This window comes from Phlebotomus papatasi, chromosome 3 (genome assembly GCF_024763615.1).
Source record: "Phlebotomus papatasi isolate M1 chromosome 3, Ppap_2.1, whole genome shotgun sequence".
Taxonomy (NCBI): domain Eukaryota; kingdom Metazoa; phylum Arthropoda; class Insecta; order Diptera; family Psychodidae; genus Phlebotomus; species Phlebotomus papatasi.
Genome location: NC_077224.1, coordinates 56,933,799 through 56,957,639, shown reverse-complemented (window position 1 = coordinate 56,957,639; position 23,841 = coordinate 56,933,799). Strand labels below are relative to the sequence as shown.

General features: G+C 35.0%; 6 protein-coding genes across 9 annotated transcripts in view; 2 read left to right on the top strand and 4 right to left on the bottom strand.

Moving 5' to 3' along the window:
- Window positions 1–8,604, bottom strand: part of LOC129806923 (inositol-pentakisphosphate 2-kinase) — a 45,950-nt gene extending 37,346 nt beyond the window's left edge. Inside the window, exon 1 of the mRNA XM_055855786.1 lies at window positions 8,298–8,604. The gene's annotated coding sequence lies outside the window, so the exon portion shown is untranslated. The remainder of the gene's footprint in view (window positions 1–8,297) is intronic.
- Window positions 1–14,784, bottom strand: part of LOC129806902 (uncharacterized) — a 77,028-nt gene extending 62,244 nt beyond the window's left edge. Inside the window, exon 1 of the mRNA XM_055855750.1 lies at window positions 14,362–14,784. The gene's annotated coding sequence lies outside the window, so the exon portion shown is untranslated. The remainder of the gene's footprint in view (window positions 1–14,361) is intronic.
- The window catches only part of LOC129806943 (peptidyl-prolyl cis-trans isomerase-like), a 170,171-nt gene that overhangs the window by 136,416 nt on the left and 9,914 nt on the right, over window positions 1–23,841 (top strand). The window lies entirely within an intron of this gene.
- LOC129806732 (protein BTG2-like) lies at window positions 2,497–3,198 on the bottom strand. Its single transcript, XM_055855503.1, has one exon. The coding sequence runs from the start codon at window positions 3,196–3,198 to the stop codon at window positions 2,497–2,499; it is 702 nt and encodes a 233-aa protein (XP_055711478.1).
- LOC129806731 (G-protein coupled receptor 143-like) lies at window positions 8,609–13,608 on the bottom strand. The gene is made up of 4 exons (XM_055855502.1): window positions 13,329–13,608; window positions 12,995–13,265; window positions 9,062–9,221; window positions 8,609–9,001 (listed from the first exon to the last, which is right to left on the bottom strand). Exons 1-4 carry the CDS (start codon window positions 13,606–13,608, stop codon window positions 8,609–8,611), a joined length of 1,104 nt encoding a protein of 367 aa, XP_055711477.1.
- Window positions 17,520–23,404, top strand: LOC129806941 (uncharacterized). Of its 4 annotated transcripts, none has more exons than XR_008752212.1 (3): window positions 17,520–18,006; window positions 18,079–18,640; window positions 22,742–23,404. XR_008752212.1 is itself a non-coding variant. In XM_055855813.1 (2 exons), exons 1-2 carry the CDS (start codon window positions 17,838–17,840, stop codon window positions 18,552–18,554), a joined length of 645 nt encoding a protein of 214 aa, XP_055711788.1. In that variant the 5' UTR covers window positions 17,520–17,837; the 3' UTR covers window positions 18,555–19,643. The 4 variants fall into 4 exon arrangements, 1 of the variants encoding a protein (XP_055711788.1); XR_008752211.1 differs by having other exon boundaries at window positions 21,907–23,404; XR_008752213.1 differs by having other exon boundaries at window positions 18,079–18,652.

Here is a 23,841-nt window from a genome sequence, read left to right as displayed (position 1 = left end):
TTCAAATTTTCATGTTGGTGCTTGAATTTTAATATTTTTAAAATTTCTAATTTTTCTAAGCAAAAACCTCTTATGACTAGAAACTATAATAACTATACATAATATTTCTCAACAAAGTGAAAATTATAGTTTATTGGTATTTTCAGGAAAGCTTCATAATTTTCACGGGTCATATATGACCCAATCGTCCCTAAAGGTAAAAAAACACCGAATCTGTCTCTAGTGGATTTTCGAAGATTTGAAGTTAGACTGTTTCATGTTTTTGTTTATGTGTGCGCAAAATAGTTAATTATTCGTGTGATATTGTGTGATAATATCAATTAGCTGAGATTTCCCAGTGAAATACTGACTGAAGAAGGTAATATTTTGATAATTTATAAGATACTTCTGCGTATATATTGTAAATTCATAACTTTTTACTCTTGTAGATGACTTCAAAAATGGAATAAAAATTTCATGATCAATGAACCCGAAATCATCCACATATTATGCCCGGAAGATAGCGATGATGCCAACAATCTTGTCCTGAACGAAAGCGACATAATATATTTGGAACAAGACGAGGATGAAGTGGACTTTGAAGTCTTCATCGAAAACGCATCAACTCCGGAAGAACTCCCGGATCTACAACAATGTGCAGCTGTACGTCTGAAATTCCCAGAGACAAGCAACATTGCACCTACCCATTACCATCAAACATGTTTCGAAGAAAACTGAGGTGCACACGGTACTATCAGAAAAAAGGATTAATAGACCAATTGTGTTTGTGAGGCATGCGACATTTATGTAGGATTTGGGAAAGGGGGATATCGAGGGAAAACTCTCCTTCTAATTTAATAAATGGTTTAATTCAGTACTATGTAACTTCAGTACGTCTCCTCCCATGAACAGAACTTTATAATAATATTTGTTCTACTGATCGGGTACTACGTTCCCAGTGCAATCCTTCCAAACTCCAAATTCATTCCCACATTTATCTCTGTGTTGCCTTACCAGTATGCGAAACTTGTTTCGATGAATATCATAAAAATTAAAAATGAAGTAAACAATAATACATTTTTTCATAAAAATGATTGTTTTTCTGTACCAGTCTTCAAGAGTTTTTGAGACCAAAAATTGAATGAGATTTTTTAAAATTAATTTTTGATCATTTTAATTTTTACTCGTACTCTAAATATATATTTTTTTTATTATTACAAACATATTCAAGTTATTTATCTTTCAAAAATAACAGAGCAAACGAGTAAACTAGTCGTCTGGAAAATTTTGTACTTTTTTACCTTTAAGGACGATTGGGTCATATATGACCAATAGTTTTCCAGGACTCCTGGGGATGGGAAAATTTCTCTTAAACCGTAAATCTCTTATTTATGGCTCCGGCACACCTTTTAGATCAAGAAAATTTCATGAACTCGAATTTCGGATTCATTTCTTTCTCACGTGTTTTGCATATGTCTATCTCATTCTCTCGCACTCTTCTTATTCTTTTAAACATTACTCCAAATTCAATTTAGCTCAATCGAATTTGATATGCGAAAGAATGAGATAGTCATATGTAAAACACGTGAGAAAGAAAGGGTTTCGGATTTCGACTTCATGAAATTTTCCTGATCTAAAAGGTGTGCCGGAGCCATTAGGCTAAAATATCGAGGGAAACTTGATTTCATTGAATTTCGCTCAGCGGAAAGCTTCTCGTCCTTAAAGGGTTAAATCGTATGTGTCTCTAATATTCTAGACACATTTACGACTTAATCCGAGAGACGGCTTAGTGGAAAATTATAGTAATGTGGTTTAACCATTATTTCGGATTTAACTACGCTAAGCCGTCTCTCGGCTAATCCTCAGGTCTGTCAAGGCCCTAAGCCGTTTCTCGGTTAATCCTCAAGTCTGTCAAGGCCCTAAGGCATTATTTAGAAATCAAAGACATTTAAGAAAGAGATTAAACTAAACCACAAGTCTGAATACAGTTTAACTCTGAAATTCCCACTATTCAAGCCAGGCAGGTGACATTAGCTCTGAAAAATGCGACCAGTTTTAGTGTAAATTTTTCCCTGTTTTCGTACACATTTCACGAGATATCTCCGAAACTACGTAGGTTGCCAATTTGGGGTTTTTGGTTGCCTATTCTATATTTTAATTGGCTTTTATTTTGTATTTATATTTTTGCTAAATCATTCTGCAATGAGAGAAAACACTGAATAAACTCCATAGTTTTTTCGGCACGTGAGAAATATATGGGGAACATAGGAAACGTCATGCCCCTGATTCAAGCATTCAGCGAAATCACTTCGCCATCCTTTTTCACTAATATTTTAGGGATATACATTAAGGGGAAAAGCTTTTTTCTGGCAAGAGATATTTGCATGAGAGATAGATATAGTGAGGGGTAGCTAAAGCCACTGGTGAGACTGTGACGTCAGACATAAGGTGACTAAGGGTCAGAGAAAGAGAGTAAGGGAGATAAGAGAGAAATAAAAATCAATGGCTCTTGCTATCTTACTTTGTACATCGACTTACATTGTAGTTATTGATTCCTCCATCCCAATGATTGAGGTACATGGAGCGATTGGTTGTGGTTCGCTGCATCTGCTGATGATGCTGATGACGCTGATTGTGCGAGTATCTGACGGTTGGCGGTGCCAGGATTGGACTCAGTGGGGGGCTATTGGACCCAGTGCCTGAGGAGCTAAAGCTGTTGTTGTTGCTGCGCGGTGAACGCGGGTAGGGCTCATCGAGATACCCAATGAGTGTCATATGTGCCCACTCTGGTCGTCTCTCGAGGCTAAATTCATCACTTGACATCGACAGATCCGACGATGGACTCGATCTGGCCTCTGAAACTGCCTCATAGAGGACACATATGGATCCATTTTCACCAATTCGATAGCTAACACCATCCGGATCAATCCACATTGTCAGTTCCTGCGGCAGCATTGTTTTGAGGGTTCGCGGATGAAGTCCCACAGATACAGCTGCCTGCTCAATTATCGGATCCATCTTCCCATTGATCCTGATACACCTAAAACCACTACCCTTTGTCGGTACTTCCGGATACCAATGACTCCGGTAGCGAATCAACAGTAAATCCTCAAGGGATCCCTTGAAGTTCTCCAGCTGATTCTCCGGCAGTGGATTACTCTGCTTCACCCGGAGCAGATTCATGAGGAATTGGGCAGCTGAATGCACTTCAACTCTCATCTTTGCAGCACTTCCCGATCTCTTTGTCCTCTTCACACACTTTTTTGTGATTTTCTCTGCCTCGCCTACTTTGCCTCAGCACCATTTAATCACTGGTTGCCGTTCAATCGACCCCTCTCACTCTATCACACGACACTGGGTCCCCGTCTCACTCGCACCCAAGTGGCTTTTTTTTTTGGTCTCTTTGTAGTTGTTGGCTGATGTGGCGACTCTGGTTTCTCTCCTTTCTTTTGCTCCTCCAAGGAATTACCCCCCAATGATCCTTTCCTAGGCCAACTCCCCGCACACTCCTCCTGCTCTACACTGGATCACAGACACGGTCTCTCAATGGAGAATTCCCTGGTTCTTTGTGAGGAATGCCCCTTTTTTTCTGGACAATTCCAATATCGAAGCTCAAAGATGGAAACAAAGAACTCTTCTCGCAACACACAAAACAAGTCTTTTGGGAAATTTAGGTTGCAGTTTTCTCGTCCATCCAGGTCTTCTCCCTTTTCCTCTTTAGATTTCTCTCCCTCACCAGTTACTCACACAATCCACAAAGTGACTGAGGGCACCACCTTTTGGGGGCGAAATCTTTCCTGAACAATTTTTGATCCCCTTCTTCTTGGAACAAACACAGAGTCTCCCGTGCAACTCTTTTTTCAGATCGATTTTCCACGGAATGGGTACACACACGATTTTGGCAGAAAGCACAAACGTACACGAAAATCTCTGATGTTTAGGTATATTGCAATTAAAATGGTGAATAATTGGTAAATTGAAGCGGAAATTGTCCTAAATTGCAACACTTTTCAAGATGGCTACACAACACTGCGGACGACTCATCACAAATGCCTACTCTCTGACTCTATTCACACCGTTCTGACACACTCCTCGGGCACTCTGCAGCTGCCTCGCTCACAAAATCGCACCATCAGACGTCCGGAGTGGGGGTAACCAGCTGTCATGTGCTATAATCCATGACATGGAAGAGGGGCCCCCACTTTACAAAATTGGATACGTGACTGGATGCACGGAATTGTCTTATGAACTTCGGTGGTTTTGTCCACATTAAGAATATAATTTTTAAAAATTAAAATTATATTACTAACAAAGATACAGAAATCTAAAATATTAGATTAGGGTAAGTGTGCCAAATTCCGGCCAGCTTGCAATTTCGGCCACATTTTTTGTTCTACGAATATCTATGATTTTTTAGGTTTTGCATACTCTAGAATTTTTTTATTATTTATTTATTTCGATGTACCGGGCTTTTCATTGCCATTTTGTACATTGTTGTCCATTCAGACGCTTCAATCATTTGCACCGGGCGGGACTCGAACTCACAACTGTGACAGTCGAGCCGGGGATCACACCGCCCAAGAGCCGAACGCTCTTACCAATTGCACCACGGACCCCCTTACTCTAGAAAATATACAATGCAAAAAATAACAAAAAATGTTGCTTCGACGAGCACGATGATCTGAAAAAGACATTGAAAGAATTCCGGGAGGGCACGGAACTATGAGAATGAAAGTGGCCGAAATAGGGCACCAATGTTATGTCTATATTTTTATTCCTTTTAAAAATGATTAAGAATGAATTTAGAGAAAATAAAGACGATAAACTGTCTACAAGGTTCCAAGAAATACTCCTTATTAACAAGTAACAAAAAAAAATCAATTTCTAGTAAAAATATTACATTTCAAACTTGAGACTTTGGCGGTTGCATGCAACTATGCCGAAATTTGGCACACTTACCCTATTTTAACAAATTTTAATTCTCAATTTAAAAAAAAGATTTATTGCAAAATCAAATCGACATTTTCAGTTAATTTAAAAATGTTTAAATAAGATCAGAAAAAATAGCTTAGAATTTAAAAAAAAAAAACCTTAATACCTTGAACTTTTACATTTTAGCTTCATTCATGAAGCTTTGTACATATTTTATCAACGCTGAATAAAATTCGACACTTAAAAATTGTTAATGCCTCCAGCACCTCTTAGATCAGTAAAATTTCATGAAATCAAAATTCGCGTCCCTTTCTTTCTCAAAAGATTGGAATAAGTCTATCCCATTCTTTCTGAATCAATATTGGACTGAACTAAATTTAATTTGGTGTGATGTTCAAAAGAACACCAAAGACACATAAAACTAAAAGGTGCGCCGAAAGCATAAAGATCTTTATCAAAGAATCCGAATCATTTTCTAGTGGCTTTCTCTGGCTTTTAGATCAAGAAAATTTCATGAAATCGAAATTCACATTTTGATTTTAAACTTTTTGCCTATTTCTATCCTACTTTTTCGCATTCTCCTTCTTCATTTAAATGATACACAACAAATTTTGGTTCAATCCAATTTTAATTTTAATTTTAATTTGAAATTTTCCTGATCTAAAAAATATGCCACAGACATAACGGCTCCGACACGCCTTTTAGTCAGGAAGATTTCTTGAAGTCAAAATTCAGATCTATTTTTCTTCTCTAACGTTTTGATTACTTCTGTCGCTTCTATCCTACTTTTTCGTACTCTCTTCTTGTTTTGATCACACCAAATTAAATTTAGTTCAGTTCACTTTTGAGTCAGAAAGAGTAGGGCAGACTTATGCAAATCTTTTGAGAGAGATAGGAATGCAAAATTTGATTTCATGAAATTTTACCTACTATTTTACCTAGTTTTTCGTACACAAGCGTAAACTATTTTCTTTAATATTCGAAATATTGAAGAAACATCATTTAGTGTGTAGAGGCTAGAAAGACCATAAGGATATTGATTTGAAATAGAATAAACATTTTCCAGTCAATAAATAAGCAATCTAGTCAGTAAAAATCGAATTGTTCAGTAAGTATTGTAAACTGATAAGTAAAATATCAATCCCTTCAAGGACAATTGGGTGACTGGTGACCCAAAAAAAAATCCTATGGCCACTCAAAGTTATATATCTTGCTCTGCAAAGTCAGAAAAAAATTGTAACCGTAAATTTTCTTCTGGCTCTTCAAAATGGGTAAAGGTAAAGTCTAAAAAATGATTAAAAATCCCTTGAAAACAAACCGAAAATACTAAAAAGGTGAAATACTTAGTTTTTTCTTTCCAAATATTTTACTTTTTTTTATTTATGTACAACTTAAGTTTTCCATGTAAGTTACATACCGACTATATTTCACTTTTACAAAGCATTTTATTTACTGCCGAAAAAATTGAAAATTAAATTAGAAGTCTATTATTTTGTCAAAAATTTCTTTAATATTACAACTTCTACACTGTGATAGCAATTTTCATCAAAAATTGCATTTTTGAAAGAAATCGTCTGCACTTTTGTAGGTGGAAACGTCAAAATTCTGTCAAAAATGCAATTTTGACGAAAATTGGCGCCAAATGTGTAGAGGCCTTTAATTACAAAGAAAAGAAGAATGTCAAAACTGTTCAGATGTGCTAACCAAAAGAAAAATACTTTTAAATGTTATTTTTTTTATTAAGTTCTGAGCAAAAACTTTAATTTCTTCCTTGCTGCATTCAGTATTTTTTGCTTCCAAATCCCTTTCAAAAAAATGTTTTCTTTTTACGAACCATTCACGATTCTGATATACTGCATATTGACCAAAATCTTAAAATTTGTACTAAAAATCTTTTGAAATAAAAAAAGCAAATATAAGGATACGTTGTTAAATAGAAAATAATAAGTTTCCGCAAGTTATATCTAATTGTAAACCTGAATACGAGGATCTTAACAATATTTTAAGTCGTGAAAATTTACAGTGATGTAGCTTTCGCTTAAATTGTTTCTTTGACGGAATAATGGCCTCTACACACTAGGAGCATTTTCTTTAAAAAAAAAATGCCTTTTTAAAAAAATTTCCCCTATCTTTAAAGGCAGAAACGTCAGAATTTTTGACGAAAATTGCTTCAAGTCTCTACAAATCGGAATCTATTTTCGTAAAAAATAGATTTTTTTAGGAAATTTTCTTACGTTATGGTGTCTACATATCGGCGGTTGCGTCTACCTCTGTCGTAACTGCATTTCTTTTGTGTCAGCATTTCACGCAAGAGGGGACGTCTGTATTGTTGTAGCTTGCACCGAATGAAGATACAAAACAAATGCAGATACGACAGAGGTAGACGCAACCGACGATATAAGTAGACGAAAAAATCTATTTTTTACGAAAATAGTTTCCAATTTGTAGAGACTTTTACAACATTCTATAATTCTTCGAAACCTATTGAGACGAAATCTTTATTTTACTGTAACAAAAGTGCAAATGGCAAATTGACTGATATTGAAGAGAATTTGTCAAGTCTCAGCTTGAGAGAAAAACTTATTAGGCATTTAAAAAAAAACGATAGTATTCTTTGTTATAGCGTGGCAAGTTCCGCAGGATTTATGAGATTCATGAGTTAATAAGAAAAATACATTGAAAGGAAAGTCTTATAATTTTGATAATTATCCGAGACACACACCATAAAAGTGAATGAACTATACCACCTCGTGTTTATCGTGTTTATTATTTTACAGCTCGATCTGTAACACTTTTTTGTTACAAAAGATAAAATGTGTACTAGAACTGATAAAGAAAAAAATGCAAGGCTGTACATCAAGATTGTGTTAAAAATAATTTTCTGGTATGTGTCTCGGCCTAATATTTTATACTCCCTTTTAACCGTTTATCCAGCAAACTTTTCAAAGATGACCGGGAGAAATAATACTGAACAGTACTACTTCAGAATTTGTGACAATTTCTCAACAAAAAAATAAGTGAAATTTTTCTTAAAAGGAAATATCTAGTAGACATTCTGGTGGATATTCGCACAATTTTATTTAATGGGTAAGTGCTATAAAACGACCAAAAAATAAATAAAACCTACAAATATTTTCAATTTTACATGGTTTTCTGATTGTTTATGTTTTTTTTTCGTAATACTTGAGCATCTTCCTTATAAAATTTAATTTAATATTATCCTTACGAGTCCACTGAACGTCCCAAAAACATGCAATACTCATTCTGCTAATTCCAATAAAGAACACTAATTTATCATTTTAGAAAATCTTATTTTGATTCATTTTACAAAAATATCACTATAAATATATTATTGGGGATTAGGTTGGAGGGGATGATGAGATTACCTGGTAATACAAAGGAGTTTATTAAACACACTCAGAGTGATAAATTCACATATGAAAACCAACTGCGTCAGCACAAATAATTTTCACACCTTTTTACCATGATCTACAGGAAATTGACCACTGCACCTCAACGAGGCACTCAAGTACTTTACGTGATAGTGCTAAATTAAATAAATAATCTCTGGGACACTTGAGAAATTGGTATAAAAAAACACGCGTGCTGAAACGCAAACCAATGTGTCAACTATGACATCGAACTTTTCGCGCTCGCCAACTTGCATGGCAGCTGGAAAAGTTCCCGCGGAAAAGTCTCAGAAGCAGGAACAATTATTAGCCTTCCGATGAGATGAGGGATTTTCCAGTTTAGAAGAAGATGCTGGTTGTGCTCGCGCTAGCCAAGTACGAGATTTCTCAAGGAGCGGCGAGGATTCCTGATGGGTCTCTGTGGGTGGATCTGGATCAGGTTCCGATGGAGTTTTGGCCCATCTTCTATACACAAAGGCATTGAGGAAGGCCTGAAGAGGATTTGTTGCTGCCATTGTGTACCAGATGAATACCATTATATTCTCAGGTACAGATCCCCAAACTGTCCAGAGAATGAATCCACCCACTAAGTTTGGAAGCCAGCAAATGTAGAAAACAATATTGATGAGGCCGAACTTCCACTTGAATCTCGACATCACTTCCCTTTCATGGGATGTAACCTGAAAGGCAGGAAAGTGAATTTTCACAATCATCTCAAAAGGAGTAGACGCAAAATTTACTCTTGTGTATCTTGTCATGAACATCTCACTGATCATCTTGCTGCAATCCATGTATATTATTGGATTTCCAATCATCACTATCAATATCGGGAGATAAGTGGCACAGTAATTAGGAAGTACTCTAGCCAAAGCTGTCCATAGCTCCCTAACATTCTGGCAACTGAAAAAAAAATATTTTTTTTACACATGAACTTGTTTAACCCTTTCGTCTCCTTTGGGTCACTGGGTACCCATGGAAACAACAATTTTTTTAGACTATCTAGAATCGATAAAAATCCGACTCTTCTGGATAAGTACAAACTATAAGGATGTCCAAATCTAGGATATTTTTGCAGGATCCTAATTAACTCCTGAGATAAGATATTCTTGGTAAAAAATCGTGAATTTTCGATTTTCTGCTTCCTTGGAGATATTGTGACTTTTTGATATTTCTAGACCAGAATAACAAAAAAACCTCTCGGGGTCAATAAGTATGATAACTAACAATTACAGATTACATAAATTCGAAAAACAATTTTTTCTTAAATTTTCAAAAAACGTTCAAACTTTTTGGGTACTCTCGTCCCCAAAAATCTAAAGGTCAAATGTAAGGTTATCCCGCCAATGCCCGCCATTTGCTTTTTGACACCAACCTTGTAAGAAAATTCCAAGCGGGAGCGATATTTTTGACAATATGGCCGATAATTTTGATATTTGGCAGCGAGGGAGATTGATTTCAGGGAAGTTTTTCCTATTCTTCAGATTTTGGTGAATTCTGATTGTCCAGGAAGTGTTTTTTTGGCTCTTGAGAAAGCTTAATGTGTCTACAATAACATCGTGTTGAAAGAAATGTGTTTTAAAGTGTTATGTGTTATGCCCAACGCACAATAACTTTTGTTTACTAAACATGTTTTTGACATTTCAATGAGAGTGAGTGAGATCTAGATCTAACCATGTCGCTCACTCCTATAGAAAATTTCAAAAACATGTTTATAAACAAAAGTTATTGTGCTTTGGACATTATGCCCAACGCACAACAACTTTTGTTTAGTAAACATGTTTTTGACATTTTAATGAGAGTGAGTGAGATCTAGATCTAGTCATCTCGCTCTCTCTCATAGGAAATTTTGAAAACAAGTTTACAAACAAAAGTTATTGTGCGCTGGGCATTAAATATTATGAGGAATCTGTTTACAAGCAGGAGCTGGGTGTCTTTTTTAGCACTTCCTGGACATCCCACAAGATACTGGTCAATAATTCACCTTGTCTAAGTTATCAACATCGTACAGAAGTATATTATAAGAAGTATATTTTTGGCAAATTTAAGAATTCATACTTTTCGTATTATTTTTTATATATTTATATAGACCGACAGAAAAAAATGTCAAGTTTTTGAGAGCTATTTGAAAATTCGAATAAGAAGATATCTGTGCACATGTGTACAAAATAATTTCCAATGAAAACCATTTCACCCCAAATATTGATAAATAACCATTTGACTTTCGATTTCCTATCAAAATTCTGAGGGTCAGAATGAAAGAAATTTCTCTCTTATCTTTCAATCTCTAAAGTCAGAGACATTTGAGCTTCGTTATCACATTGTACTTTCCTCCAAGATGGCTAATCTTTACTAAAATTGTGATTGTGCACTTTGCGAATTTACTACTGGGAAGACGTTCCTGTGCTATCTACGGTCAGCAGATTCTTCCATCACGGGGCACATTATAATGATTACATTGTAATGGCAAATAAAGTGGCTAAGTAACGATTAATAATAAGTTAGCTTATTATCAGTAATAGTAATTACACGTGGTAATTATGTGTAATGGCAACAATTTTTTATTTAAAGATTTATCTGGGACCTACACAACCTTTGATTGCAAAGATCTAGTTCCTCATTTCTTGCCCATGACATAGATAATATTAACTTCATAAAATGATATGAGAAATGGTAAACCAGCTCTTTTCGAACAAAGAGAAAATTGACGTCGTTTTAAGGTTCACTGTGTGCGAATCATGCCCACATTTCCCTATGTTAATTTTAAAAAAGTTTTTAAACCGGGCCTTGGTAGGTTTGGTGTTAATTAACTCCTCTATCAAGAAAATTAAATAAAAAAAACATGTCCTTTCAGAAGCTATTTCTCAAAAATATCCCAATGAATCACTTTTAATTATTATTCTAGGGCAATTTTGACCTTTGACCTTGAAAACACGGTATTTTCGTGGATAGACGAAATGTCCGCCTGGATAATCTCTAAAATATATTCAAAAAAGAATAAAAACATGGTTTTAGAGGTTCCAGAGTTGACTTCTGGAGGGGGTCTTAAGTCTCTATCTGCAACCCTTTGGCCTCTTAGGAGTGGCAACGGCCAGACGGACAGAGAAACAGCGTGACATCATTTCTCATGACAGAAATCGTCTGAAATCTGGAAATATGTTGAGAAAAGTGGTTTCCGAGGGGCGGAAGATGGAAATTTTGAAGGGTGAAAAAATCGAGGGATTACTCTCTCTGTGGAGTTCGAACAGTAACTCTCACTTTGCATTTGCAACAATTTATATTTGATTATTTGAAATTATATTTAAATTAAAAATTAATGATTGATTTTATTAATTGCTTTTAGACTTAATTAAATACAAAATAACGGATAATTATATAATTTAAAAATAATACTACTATAATAAAAATAATACTAAATATATAATTTAATAAATAATACTTCGCAAAAATCATTTCTTTCAATGTGTTATAAATGAATTTGACTTATTATAATATTATGTTTTATTTCTTTCCGGATCACAACATATCCAGCGAACGAATTTCAGTAAAACTCACTTTATTGTAAGTCTTAGTGTTCAAATATGATACTTTTGTAGAAAAAGAATTTTCTCCGCCTCTGGGAAATTGGAAAACTCATTGGGTACTCTCGTCCCCAAAAGAATGAAAAGGAGACAAACTTCAATTTTCCAAAAGCCAATAATATCAATTTTGTGAATTATTTTTGCATGTCAAATGACTCCTTTACAAGGTTGATCACTAAAACAAGAAGAATTATTGACCAGTATCTTGTGGGATGTCCAGGAAGTGCTTAAAAAAACCACCCAGCTCCTGCTTGCCAACAGATTCCTCAAAATATTTCACACATTACACTTTAAAACACATTTCTCTCAACACGATGTTATTGCAGACACATTAAGCTTTCTCAAGAGCCAAAAAACACTTCCTGGACAATCAGAATTCACCAAAATCTGGAAGAATAGGAGAAACTTCCCTGAAAGCAATCTCCCTCGCTGCCAAATGTCAAAAATATCGGCCATATTGGCAAAAATATCTCTCCCGGAATTTTCTTACAAGGTTGGTGTCAAAAAGCAAATGGCGGCAATTGGCGGGATAAACTTACATTTGACCTCTGTATTTTTGGGGACGAGAGTACCCAAAAAGTTTGAACGTTTTTTGAAAATTTAAGAAAAAAATGTTTTTCGAATTTATGTAATCTGTAATTGTTAGTTATCATACTTATTGACCCCGAGAGGTTTTTTGTTATTCTGGTCTAGAAATATCAAAAAAGTCACAGTATCTGCAAGGAAGCAGAAAATCGAAAATTCACGATTTTTGACCAAAAATATCTTAGCTCAGCAGTTAATTGGGATCCTGCAAAAAATATCCTAGTTTTGGACATCCTTATAGTTTGTAATTATCCAGAAGAATCGGATTTTTATCGATTTTAGATAGTCTAAAAAAAATTGTTGTTTCCATGGGTACCCAGAGTCCCAAAGGAGACGAAAGAGCTAACCGTTTAGAACCTCGAACAATTTATTCAGTGGCGAACTGAACAATTAGAATCGCAAACTGATACCAAGATTTGGCCTCTTCAATGGAGGGGAGCAGAATTGGTAAGTATTCAAAAGTCGAGGGATTATCTCTGGAGTTTGAACAATAATAAACAATAGACTTACTCAGCATTCGGATAGTAGAGTACTGTGAGTCCCACACTGGTCAGCAAGGCTCCAAATGTCCAAACAATTGCATGATATCGCCTCATGGAGAAGTCTTCGCCGCGCAAGTAACTTCGCACATTGATGGCATAGCTGAGGGTCCAGAGCCAGGTGCACGTGTAGAAATATTGTGTCCAAGCCGAAGTTACAGCACAGAAAATAACACTAGCTTCGTCATCCTTCAGCATCATCGGCTGGAAGTACCTCCACATGGCAGATCGGACAAAAACTCCTACAAAGGAGTCTCAGTTGTGACTTGGACTTTAGAGCTTTTTTTTGTGGGGCTGAAACTCACCAAGAGATGCACAGAAATCAGCAATTGCCAGCCACAAGATAACTCTGTGACCATTGGAGTTCACTGAATTCCCAGAGTCTGTGAGTCGCCTTGAATTTGACGCACTACCCCGCTTTCCACGCACAAAAATCTGATAATGAGCCCCCATGATGCCCAAAAAGGAGCTCACCATACACACGAAGAGGTAGCTATTGGTGCTGAACTCGCCCATCAGGGGAATTGCCCCATCGAGCTGGGTTCTGTGGTGACAGCAGAAGGTCTGTATCGTGGGATCAGACATTGTTTCCCGACACTCCAACTGCTCGTGGATAAGTGATCACAACAGCCGAAATGGAGAAGCTCAGAAGCCGAATTACAGCTTCAACATTGAGGCACTTATCAAGTAATTGAGGTTCTCCCAGCGCGAAATCACAGCTTATGAAATCAAGTACAGAATAAAGTCCTGAAATTTTGCCTGTTTTTCTTCCTAAATTCGCAAAAATAAATACAAAACTACTTCTATGAACTGTAAGAATTCGTCTATTAGACGCAAAGGAACCAATCTTTTTAATTCTAATCAAAGAACACTGGAGCACAAAACAATAATCACAATTCCCATAAATCTCTACGACTTTCCTGCAAGGAAGATGCTCAAGAGAGAAAAACGACTAACACTATTTATTCAACAATTTCTTATCAGTGATTAGACTTCTCCAGCAGGCGCCTTGGAAAGCAAGTGCAGGGATTTTTTTTTGTTCAAACACTGGGTCATTGGAATATATTTACAAGCCTTTTATCACACAATGAAGGGATTTTGTTGAGATAAAATTGAGAAAAGGCGTCACAGAAGCCATACAAATACCACCAACTTTCCACTCGCTTTACACTACTTTCTAAACAAAAGATTTCAGTGAAATTGAGTAAATATGCTCCCCAGACAATTTATCAGTATGCTCCAAAGCTCAGATTGAGGAGTTTCGTGGAAAACGTCCGAGTAGAAAAGGTTTTTTGAGACAAATAAAATGCTAGAGTTTGTTTACATTCAGCTGCTTACCAGTGTGGGTGGTTGTCCTTGCTAATGACGCTTTCCAGACTCCAAATGAGGTTATGTTTTCACAAATAATCCGCCAAATCACAGAAAAATCCAAATATTTCGCAAATTTCACTGAATTTTATTATATTACACTTCCTATTGATGCTTTGTTGCTCATCACAATATGATTTCTTTGGAAATTACTTTGAAAATTGGAGAAATCACAATTTTTTTTCATCACACACAACACATACGGGAAGACAGCCCTTGATTCACTAGATTTTTCGGTATATCTTCAAAATTACACTCTTCATTTATGCTAAGCGACTCACTGTAAAAACTTTTTATAAAATATCACGAAATTTCCCACATAATATTGCGTGAAAACGCGATTTTCACGAGATGAAAAACCGCTAACAAAAAAGTTCTCCAGCAAAACCGGGCGCTGCGATCGACTGAAGGAAGTTCCTCGGGTTGCCATATTTGAAGGATGCTCTTCTCACGGGATTCGTATTTTTTATGAAAATTTAGAAAAACGGGAAAATTATGTTTGTAATAATAATTATCCGCTGATAAGGATTTTAACATACACTCAAGGAATGGAAGGTAGAATGTAAAAATTTATAATTGTTAACTTTTGAATTGAATTTGCTATAAACACCTTTGTTGATCACAGCGCTCTCTGTAAACAACAAATGAAAACTTGATGTGAAAGAAATTGTGATAAAGCCCAGAAAGCTTGTGGAAAAGTGATTCTTTCTTATTAATCCATTTGGCTTAAGAGCAATCAATTTTTTTATTACTTATTAATAATAATTTCGACAGAGAAAAGGTGTGAATTGTTAATATCTTGTCGGTTGTCTCAGCAACTGTGCTAACTGCTTTTTTGCGCTTTTCAGGTTTCTGCATATTCTGATATTACTGAATTTTCTCTATTAAACTACGTTATATAAAAAGTTTGGAATTTTCTCTATATAGAGATATTTTTCCGTGAAAATGTTCTAACTGTACTATAGTCACAAAAATTCATCAGCAACTGCGCTATCTACCAATTTTTCTGCAGTTAGCATAAAAATACACTGAAAAAAGGCGCAATTTTTTTGTCAGCAACTGTTCTATTTGCAGTTTGTCATTTCTAACCATCACGACTCTCCATGGTAAACTTGCGATTTGTGATAGAGTTTCTCGCGATTGTTGTGCAGGTGAAAGCAAATTAGTGATTTCGGAATTGTAGGTTTTCGTTTTATTTGTTTCTTTATAAAGATGCTTATAGATTTACTTATTAATTTAGGACTTTGTGAGAAAAAAAGAAACAGGAAAAATGTTACACAGGAAGAAAAACCATAAAGCAGCTGATCCACGTCCAAAAGAATGTAAGAAGGTATGGAAGAAGTATCTACATTGCGGGGAAGGCGTTCTTGGGCGATCTACGATCGGCAGATTCTTCCAACACGAGGTATACGACAACCTGGCTGAATTGTAATAAATATATCCCGATACGATTAATAATAATGATAATAATAATCAGGATGAACCCGATTCATCTCCTCATACTCTCATTCATGTAGTCGATAATTCGCAAGAGATGTTCACGAGTGAACAGGGTTCATCTGACCAGCCTGAAGTCAAAAATGAGCCATATCTTTCAAGCGATGGATCACAAGAAGGTAATAATATTACTATGATTTTTTATTATTAAATTTTCAATAAAACAGGCGTTTTTTAAATTTCTAATCACATTCTGTTCTTTCTGACCTTTTTCAGTATTTTTATTTTAGAGAATCTTGAAAATCTTGAATCTTGAAATTGAAAAAAAATGACTTTTTTCCAATTTCTTTGCATTAATAGACAGATTACTTGTTATTCTTTCGATATTTGTAATATAAAATAACTCAGTCGGGGTTTGCTTTTTATTAAAATGTGATTGAATTAAAAAAATTGGTCTCCTGAAAAGTTGTCAAAATGCAGTTAGCACAGTTGCCTAGACAACCAACGTAAAACTATTTACAAAGTATTTGTTAACTCTTTCCGGACTACAACATATCCAGCGAACGAATTTCAGTAAAACTCACTTTATTGTAAGTCTTAGTGGTCAAATGTTATACTTTTGTAGAGAAAGAATTTTCTCCGCCTCTGGGAAATTGGAAAACTCATGGGTACTCTCGTCCCCAAAAGAACGAAAAGGAGACAAACTTCAAATTTCCAAGAGCCAATAATATCAATTTTGTGAATTATTTTTGAGTGTCAAATGACTCCTTTACAATGTTGATTACTAAAACAAGAAGAATTATTAACCAGTATCTTGTGGGATGTCCAGGAAGTGCTGAAAAGGACACCCAGCTCCTGCTTGCCAACAGATTCCTCAAAATATTTCACAGAATAACACTTTAACACACATTTCTCTCAACAGGATGTTATTGCAGACACATTAAGCTTTCTCAAGAGCCAAAAAAACACTTCCTGGACAATCAGAATTCACCAAAATCTGGAAGAATAGGAAAAACTTCCTCGAAAGCAATCTCCTCGCTGCCAAATGTCAAAATTATCGGCCATATTGGCAAAAATTTCGCTCCCGCTTGGAATTTTCTTACAATGGTTGGTGTCAAAAAGTAAATGGCGGGAATTGGCGGGATAACGTTATATTTGACCTCTAGATTTTTGGGGACGAGAGTACCCATAAAGTTTGACCTTTTTTTGAAAATTTAAGAAAAAATTGTTTTTCGAATTTATGCAATCTGTAATTTTTAGTTATCATACTTATTGGCCCCGAGAGGTTTTTCCTTATTCTGGTCTAGAAATATCAAAAAAGTCACAATATCTGCAAGGAAGCAGAAAATCGAAAATTCACGATTTTTGACCAAGAATATCTTAGCTCAGGAGTTAATTGGGATCCTGCAAAAAATATCCTAGATTTGGACATCCTTATAGTTTGTAATCATCCACAAGAATCGGATTTTTATCGATTCTAAATAGTCCAAAAAAATTCTTTTTTCCATGGGTACCCAGAGTCCCAAAGGAGACGAAAGAGTTAAGCAATTTGGATCGGTGTGCGGCAAAAATTTCATCGAAAAATCGATGTGATGCCGATAAAATTTTCGATGAGGATCGATGAGTTGATGGGTTTACAAGTTGCACTGGGTTTATTTCCCGAACTGATTGCAATAGCTGTGACATTTCAGTACACAAACGTGGGCAAGGCGTAAAAATTTCATCACAATAAACTCCAGAAAAATCCATTGAGACGACTTTTGTGTTAAAGAAAAAAGTGAAATAGCTCGTGAATTTTCTTCCTGCCACGATTCAGTGTTGAGCGAAGTGATTGGGAGTACGTGGGAGAGTGTTTTGGACTGTTTTCTCTTGACAGTCGCTGCACATAACCTCACAGGAGACCATCCAAAAGTCCTCAGAGGACAGCATATGGTGGAATTTTTCTGAAAAATTCCCCACTGAGATCTCCACACATTTCCCGGATTGTTGAATTTGCACAGAGATACAGGATGCCAGCCAGCAGTGGTCCAGTGTATCAGCCAACGACTGTGTCTTATGAGCCAAGGCCAGGAGGTTTGCTCGCCCAGACGACTTCCGTATCGTCGTCTCTGCGAATGCTGAAGAAACCCCTGCCACAGGCTCTTTTGCTCTTCGTGGCGCTCCTCTTTGTCGCAGCTGGTGAGTATTGGGATTCTCTTAGGGTAGGAAGGGTAGCTCTGGGGGGCAGATTGTGATGAGCTTCCTTTGTAGGAGTGACAATGATTGCAAATGGAGCTGCAGACTTTGAGGATACAGAGGAACACAAGGAGGAATTGGGAATGGACACAGCAGAGACAACTGAGGGGGTGGATATTGGGGTGGTGGTGGGTGGTGTATTCATGACAGTGTTTGGCTTCTTCCTCCTGGGCCTGTATATCAAAGTGGCCGATTGGCGTCGCAGCTGTATCTGCCCGTGCCATCTGTCGAAGAAACAGGGTCTGGCCAGGCAGTTCCAGGGTTCGGGTGGGGGTCAAATCCTCGCTCTCAATCCCTCCACTGATCCCCTCGTCTCCCACACTCAGTACGCCCCCGTGTCGGAGCTGCCAGCGCGTCCCGATGACGAGGAACGACGCAATCTCATGCCTGACACCAAGGAATGCGTCAGCAGTGCTGAAGAGTCCGATCGGATGCTGGATCCAGATCCTCGCATCGTCCTCCGTCCCACCGGTCATGTCGAGGAGGCATAACTAATAGTGAAACTGAAGGCCCTCTTCGTGCGCTTGGCGCGCAGGAGACGTCGCGACAAGTTCTAGGAGGCGCAACGCCAATGGCGGTAAGATATTCTGTGAGATTGATCATGACACGCAAAGACACCACATTTTTTTTTTTATTTATTATCCTCTATTTTATTACCCAACTAACAAAACTGAAGGGGGTTTCGCGATGAAATTGCGGAAAGTGATGGATTTTTTTAATACCAAAGGTGTCTCGACTTAATTGTTTACACGTAATCTTTAAGGTGACGTCATTGTCTACACTCTACAGGAATTTTTAATAGAGAAACACAGAAAAAAGTAAAATGAGTCATTTTGGAAAGGAAATTTGAATATTTAGTAGGTGGAAAAGCAACTTCTATTTTATGGAATATATGAATCATTAATATATTATGCATAATTTTGATAAACATTATTAATATTGAAACACATAGAAAAGTGCGGTGGTAATTTTTAGTAGGCGCGGTTTGTAGAGCAATTCATTCAAGTTTACAAAATATTCTTCACAATAAATTACTAGGTTATTCAAGATACACACCTTTTTATTGATAAAGCATTTTCTGGGATTTTGTCGCGATTTTAAATTTTTTTTATGGGCTGCAACAAAAATCTCGAATGGTCAAAATCCTGAAAGGCTTGAAATTATGCGGAAGATAATGTGTGGGATAATTTCGCAAAACACGAAACCCAACAAAAGTAGATTTTGATTCTCCAATAGTGTATTGGATAAAAGGTAAATTGAACTCTATTTGCACAAAGTCGTTGATGTTGGAAGAATTAAAATTCAATTTCGAATTTTAATACTAAATTTTCGAAGAAGGTGGGGAAAATTTATCAAATATCACACTAAAAAGCTGGCAAGAGTTACTCAGTGATTATGGAGTGATTAAATAATGGGACAAGAACAGTAAACGTCGTAGTTCTGTTTTTTCCTCACCAATGCGAAGACTGTCACATTTTGACACTTTGGCACTTTGAAATTCGAACAGGATGTATCTTAGCCACATTTGGATATTTCTATTTTCGAAAAAACTATCTTCTCTGCTATCAAATATTCAAAAACATAGAAAATTACATACAAGTGTTCAATAATTTTCCTGAGATGAAACGAATGAAACCAGTGATACGATAATGATTTAGATAGGATCTAAAATTTTTGTAGCTGCATCGTTAAGTACTTGTCCTCCCTCTCGGTAAGGAATACGAATTAATAATGAATAGGTGTCTTCACTATTTTACAAAATGTAGTTGGTGAAAGTACAATTTTTTGACTTTATCAAAATCATTTATTGTTGTATTGAAGAACGTTGCATATTTCTTTGTCAGTTAGTTGGAAATACAGTGACACAAAAAATTCCACCTGGAGCTTCATTGTTTTTACCATCATGTCTATGAATAATTAATTTTATGTACATTATTTTTTTTTCGAAAATGGCACACCAATTAGTAAGTTAGCTTTTTGTAAGAAAAATTATCCTAGTTTTAAATGAACTATTCAAGTTTTGTGTCCATTTTAATAAAAAAAAACTCTGACTATACATTTAATTCAGAATTTCAAGTTGTAAGTAGACGTCTGTAAAAAAATCACATATTTGAAACAGTTTTTTGAACAAAATTTTTAGAAAAAGTTTAATCTGTGCAGTTATTTGAATAAACAGGGGCATCACTTGATTTTTTTTGCAATTATGAATTAACTGAGATTCTTTACATTTTTTTATTATTATTGTGTTTAGAAATGTTTTTACACTAAGCAATTAGTTTAAATTTGCAAGTTGTTCGAATGTAACCCTTATTTCAGACGTAAATATTTTTGGATTACTAGATAGCAATTCTTTACTTTTGCGGACGTATTTTTTTTTTAAAAAGAAGGTAAAAACGTGAATGTTATTAATGTTTGTAATGCCCAATGCACAATAACTTTTGTTTAGTAAACATGTTTTTGACATTAAAATAAGAGTGAGTGAGTTCTAGATCTAGTCATCTCGCTCGCTCTCATAGGAAATTTTGAAAACATATTTACTAACAAAAGTTATTGTGCGCTGGGTATAACTCCTATGACATTATTTTACAAAACAAATAGAAAAGAAACAAACACTTTTTGTCTTAGGTCTTGTCGTAAAATAATTGATGACAATAAATTGAAGTAATGTTTTTGTTGTACAGGAAGTTGCGCTTTGAAAGAAATTCTCGTGATCGAAAAAGAACTTCCGCGAATTCACTTCTATGACACAGAAAAATTGCATACCCACAGGAGATATCTTTGAAATGAGTTACAAAACCCCGTAATGTATGCAAATCATTTTCAGCCTATTTTCAGCGTATTCAGTTTATAATAAGTGCATTTCACATTTATTGTGTGAAAAATATTCGGATACATTTAGAAGTTTTCAAAAATATGTTACAGCCCTGACATACATTTTTTAATCTAGCAAAATTCAATCGATTAAAATTATATATCTTCTTTCAAACTGAAATTTAATATAATTATTCTCTTTCTGTCAAATGAAATTTGAATTTTTATTTGAAAATCAAATGAAAAATTAATTTCCATTTGACATAAAGAGAGAATTGTATCAGATTTCAGTGTGAGAGAGAAAGAAGTAAAATATTAATTAATTGAATTTCACTTGAAATGATATGAAAGCACCATTGGCTCCTAATAGTAGGCAGTTTACTGCTAAAGAATCGGTCAAGAGTTGAACTTTGGAGAAAGGGAACACGGATTTTGACCTGGACTTATCCTCCTTTATTACTACACAAACGACGTTTCGGAACTTTATGGCTCCTTCCTCAGGTATACAAGTAACTAGTGGGAAAAGGGGGATCAATGCATATTTTCACTACACTGTACAGCAGACTCTGGCTCAATCGGCTCTTTCTCAATCGGGCGACAAATTTTGTTGATAATTTTCACGTTTAATTATGAAGCTAATTCGCTCAAATTTGCTGTAGTTCTTCCTATTTTATCGTGATTCTTTATAATTGAGCATTTTTTTGTGGAATTTACAAAGGCTTTGACGCTCAATTCTATCGCTAAACCGGATGACATTTTGCCCCATATTCCCGATTGAGAGAGAGTCTACTGTATTCACAATTGGACGAGATGGACATCACAATGGTCAGAACATCGTTTGTGTAGTAATAAAGGAGGATAAGGATAAGTCCAGGTCAAAATCCGTGTTCCCTTTGTCCAAAGTAGGCAATTTATATCAAATTCTTGCAGACCGTTTTTCCTTAAGCCGGAACTTCTCGTACTAAGAATTCGGATAAAAAACATAGAAATCTAATGAATTTTATGATGATGAAATTCTGTTGATTTTTTCAGGCTACATAAGGGAGAATGAATTTTACATTAAATCATAACTTGAAAAACATAGAATTTCTATGATAATGTTTTTCTAGCTTTATCGTAAAGCTGAAGATGTGAAATATGAATTATTTGCCTAATTATTTAAATTCTATGATATGTTTTTTCAACTATTTTGGTGATAAGGTAATGACAAAAGGCATTAAAAAAAAATCATAGAATTGTGATTAAAATTGATAATTCCATAACACTACAAAATCGATGAATCTCTATGACTCTCCATAAAATTAAAGAATAGCTTTTAAATAAGTGCGAATATATTATAAAAAAAGAAGTTTGCTTATAATATCACTAAAAGTGACGTCATTTTAATTGTCTACATTTGGAAGTAAACAATTTAGTCGAGACACCTTGCCTAATCCCACTTCTGAAATGAAATAAAAAATAATTTGGAATTTAATCCAAAAATGAAAATAAATTTGCATGCAAATTTTTTATCACTTGAGAGACTGTTTGATGAATTTTTCACGGTAAATTAATGTCCCCTTCGTGTGGAACCTCATTGTTATCTGGAAGACCTGTGTTCTGACGACATCCAAAGAAAATGAATATAAAAAAAATAACAAATGAAACTAAAAGACCTTTTTTAGTGGCAATCTCTATATTTATTGAAAGATATAAAATTCAGAAACAATTAGGTTTCACTCTCTATAATCTCTGTGTGTGTTCTTCTTCCGGCCCAAGAAGGAGGAGAAAGAAGCAAAGAAGACACTCTTGGAAACTAATACAAATAGAGATATATTTCTATATTTACTCCAATTGAACTAATATTTTTCTATCCAAAACGAAAAAGAAGTAAAATCAAGAGAAAGAGAGTAGAAAATGTTGATGGCATAAATGAAATTGAAAAGTATTAAAGACAAAAAAATTTATGGAAATGGCATTTAATAACACATGAAAGTAAATAATCTCTATTGAGTAGAAAATAAATCGCAATTTAGTGTAATAATTCTACAACAAGAAGATAAAAAAAACAAGAATAACTAGTAATACAAGTGAAGAAAATAACACCAGTTGCAATTGAAACTCGTAGCATTAAAAAAAATAAATTAATTAAAGAGTGAAAAGAGAAGGAGAATATTGATGTAAAATCACATTTTAAATGTAATTTTGACGAAGCTTGAATCTATAAAAGTGATTGTTTTTATAGTTAGACAAGCTAAAAACAAATATCACATAAAGAAAACTATACAAAAACAAAGTAATTAAACTAATACATTTTTTGCCTAGTTTTTATTACTGATGATGATCTTACAAATTCCCGTCCATTATTTAATTTTTTTACACAATTATTTAAAAAAAAAGAAGATTTTAAATGTTTTTCATTAAATGTGGCTTGGCCATTTTCTCCCCAGGAATTTATCACAATTGAATAATTATTTGTGACTCATTGTTTTTTTGAGGTTGTATCATTGTACTTACAAATATTTAGTCAATAAAATTCTTTTAAAAAATACTTTTAATTTCGTGCTTTTTTATGGGTTTGGAACACAGTAAAAAAATTAAAACTATTATAGTGTGTAATCTTTCACACCACTATTATAGTGTTAAATTTGGAAAAAGTGTTTAATTTAAATTTGTTTAATTTAAAGTTGTTGATTTTCAAGATGTTGAATTTGGAATTGTTGAATTTAAAAATTGTTGAATTTTTATGTGTAAATTCAAAAATGGTTGAATTCTGTTTATTGTTGAATTTCTTTTCATTTCGAAGATTTTGATTTTTTTTGCGTTTTTAGACATTTTTATTGGTTTTTCCTGTACTCGGGATCCCCCCTAATGCGAAATGATTACATCTGGTGCTCGGATCTTTACGATATACTTATTGTGCATATAAATATTTGATGTTCTATATGACTTTTGCCCAATGAAAAGCATCTCGACTGAAGTATAAGT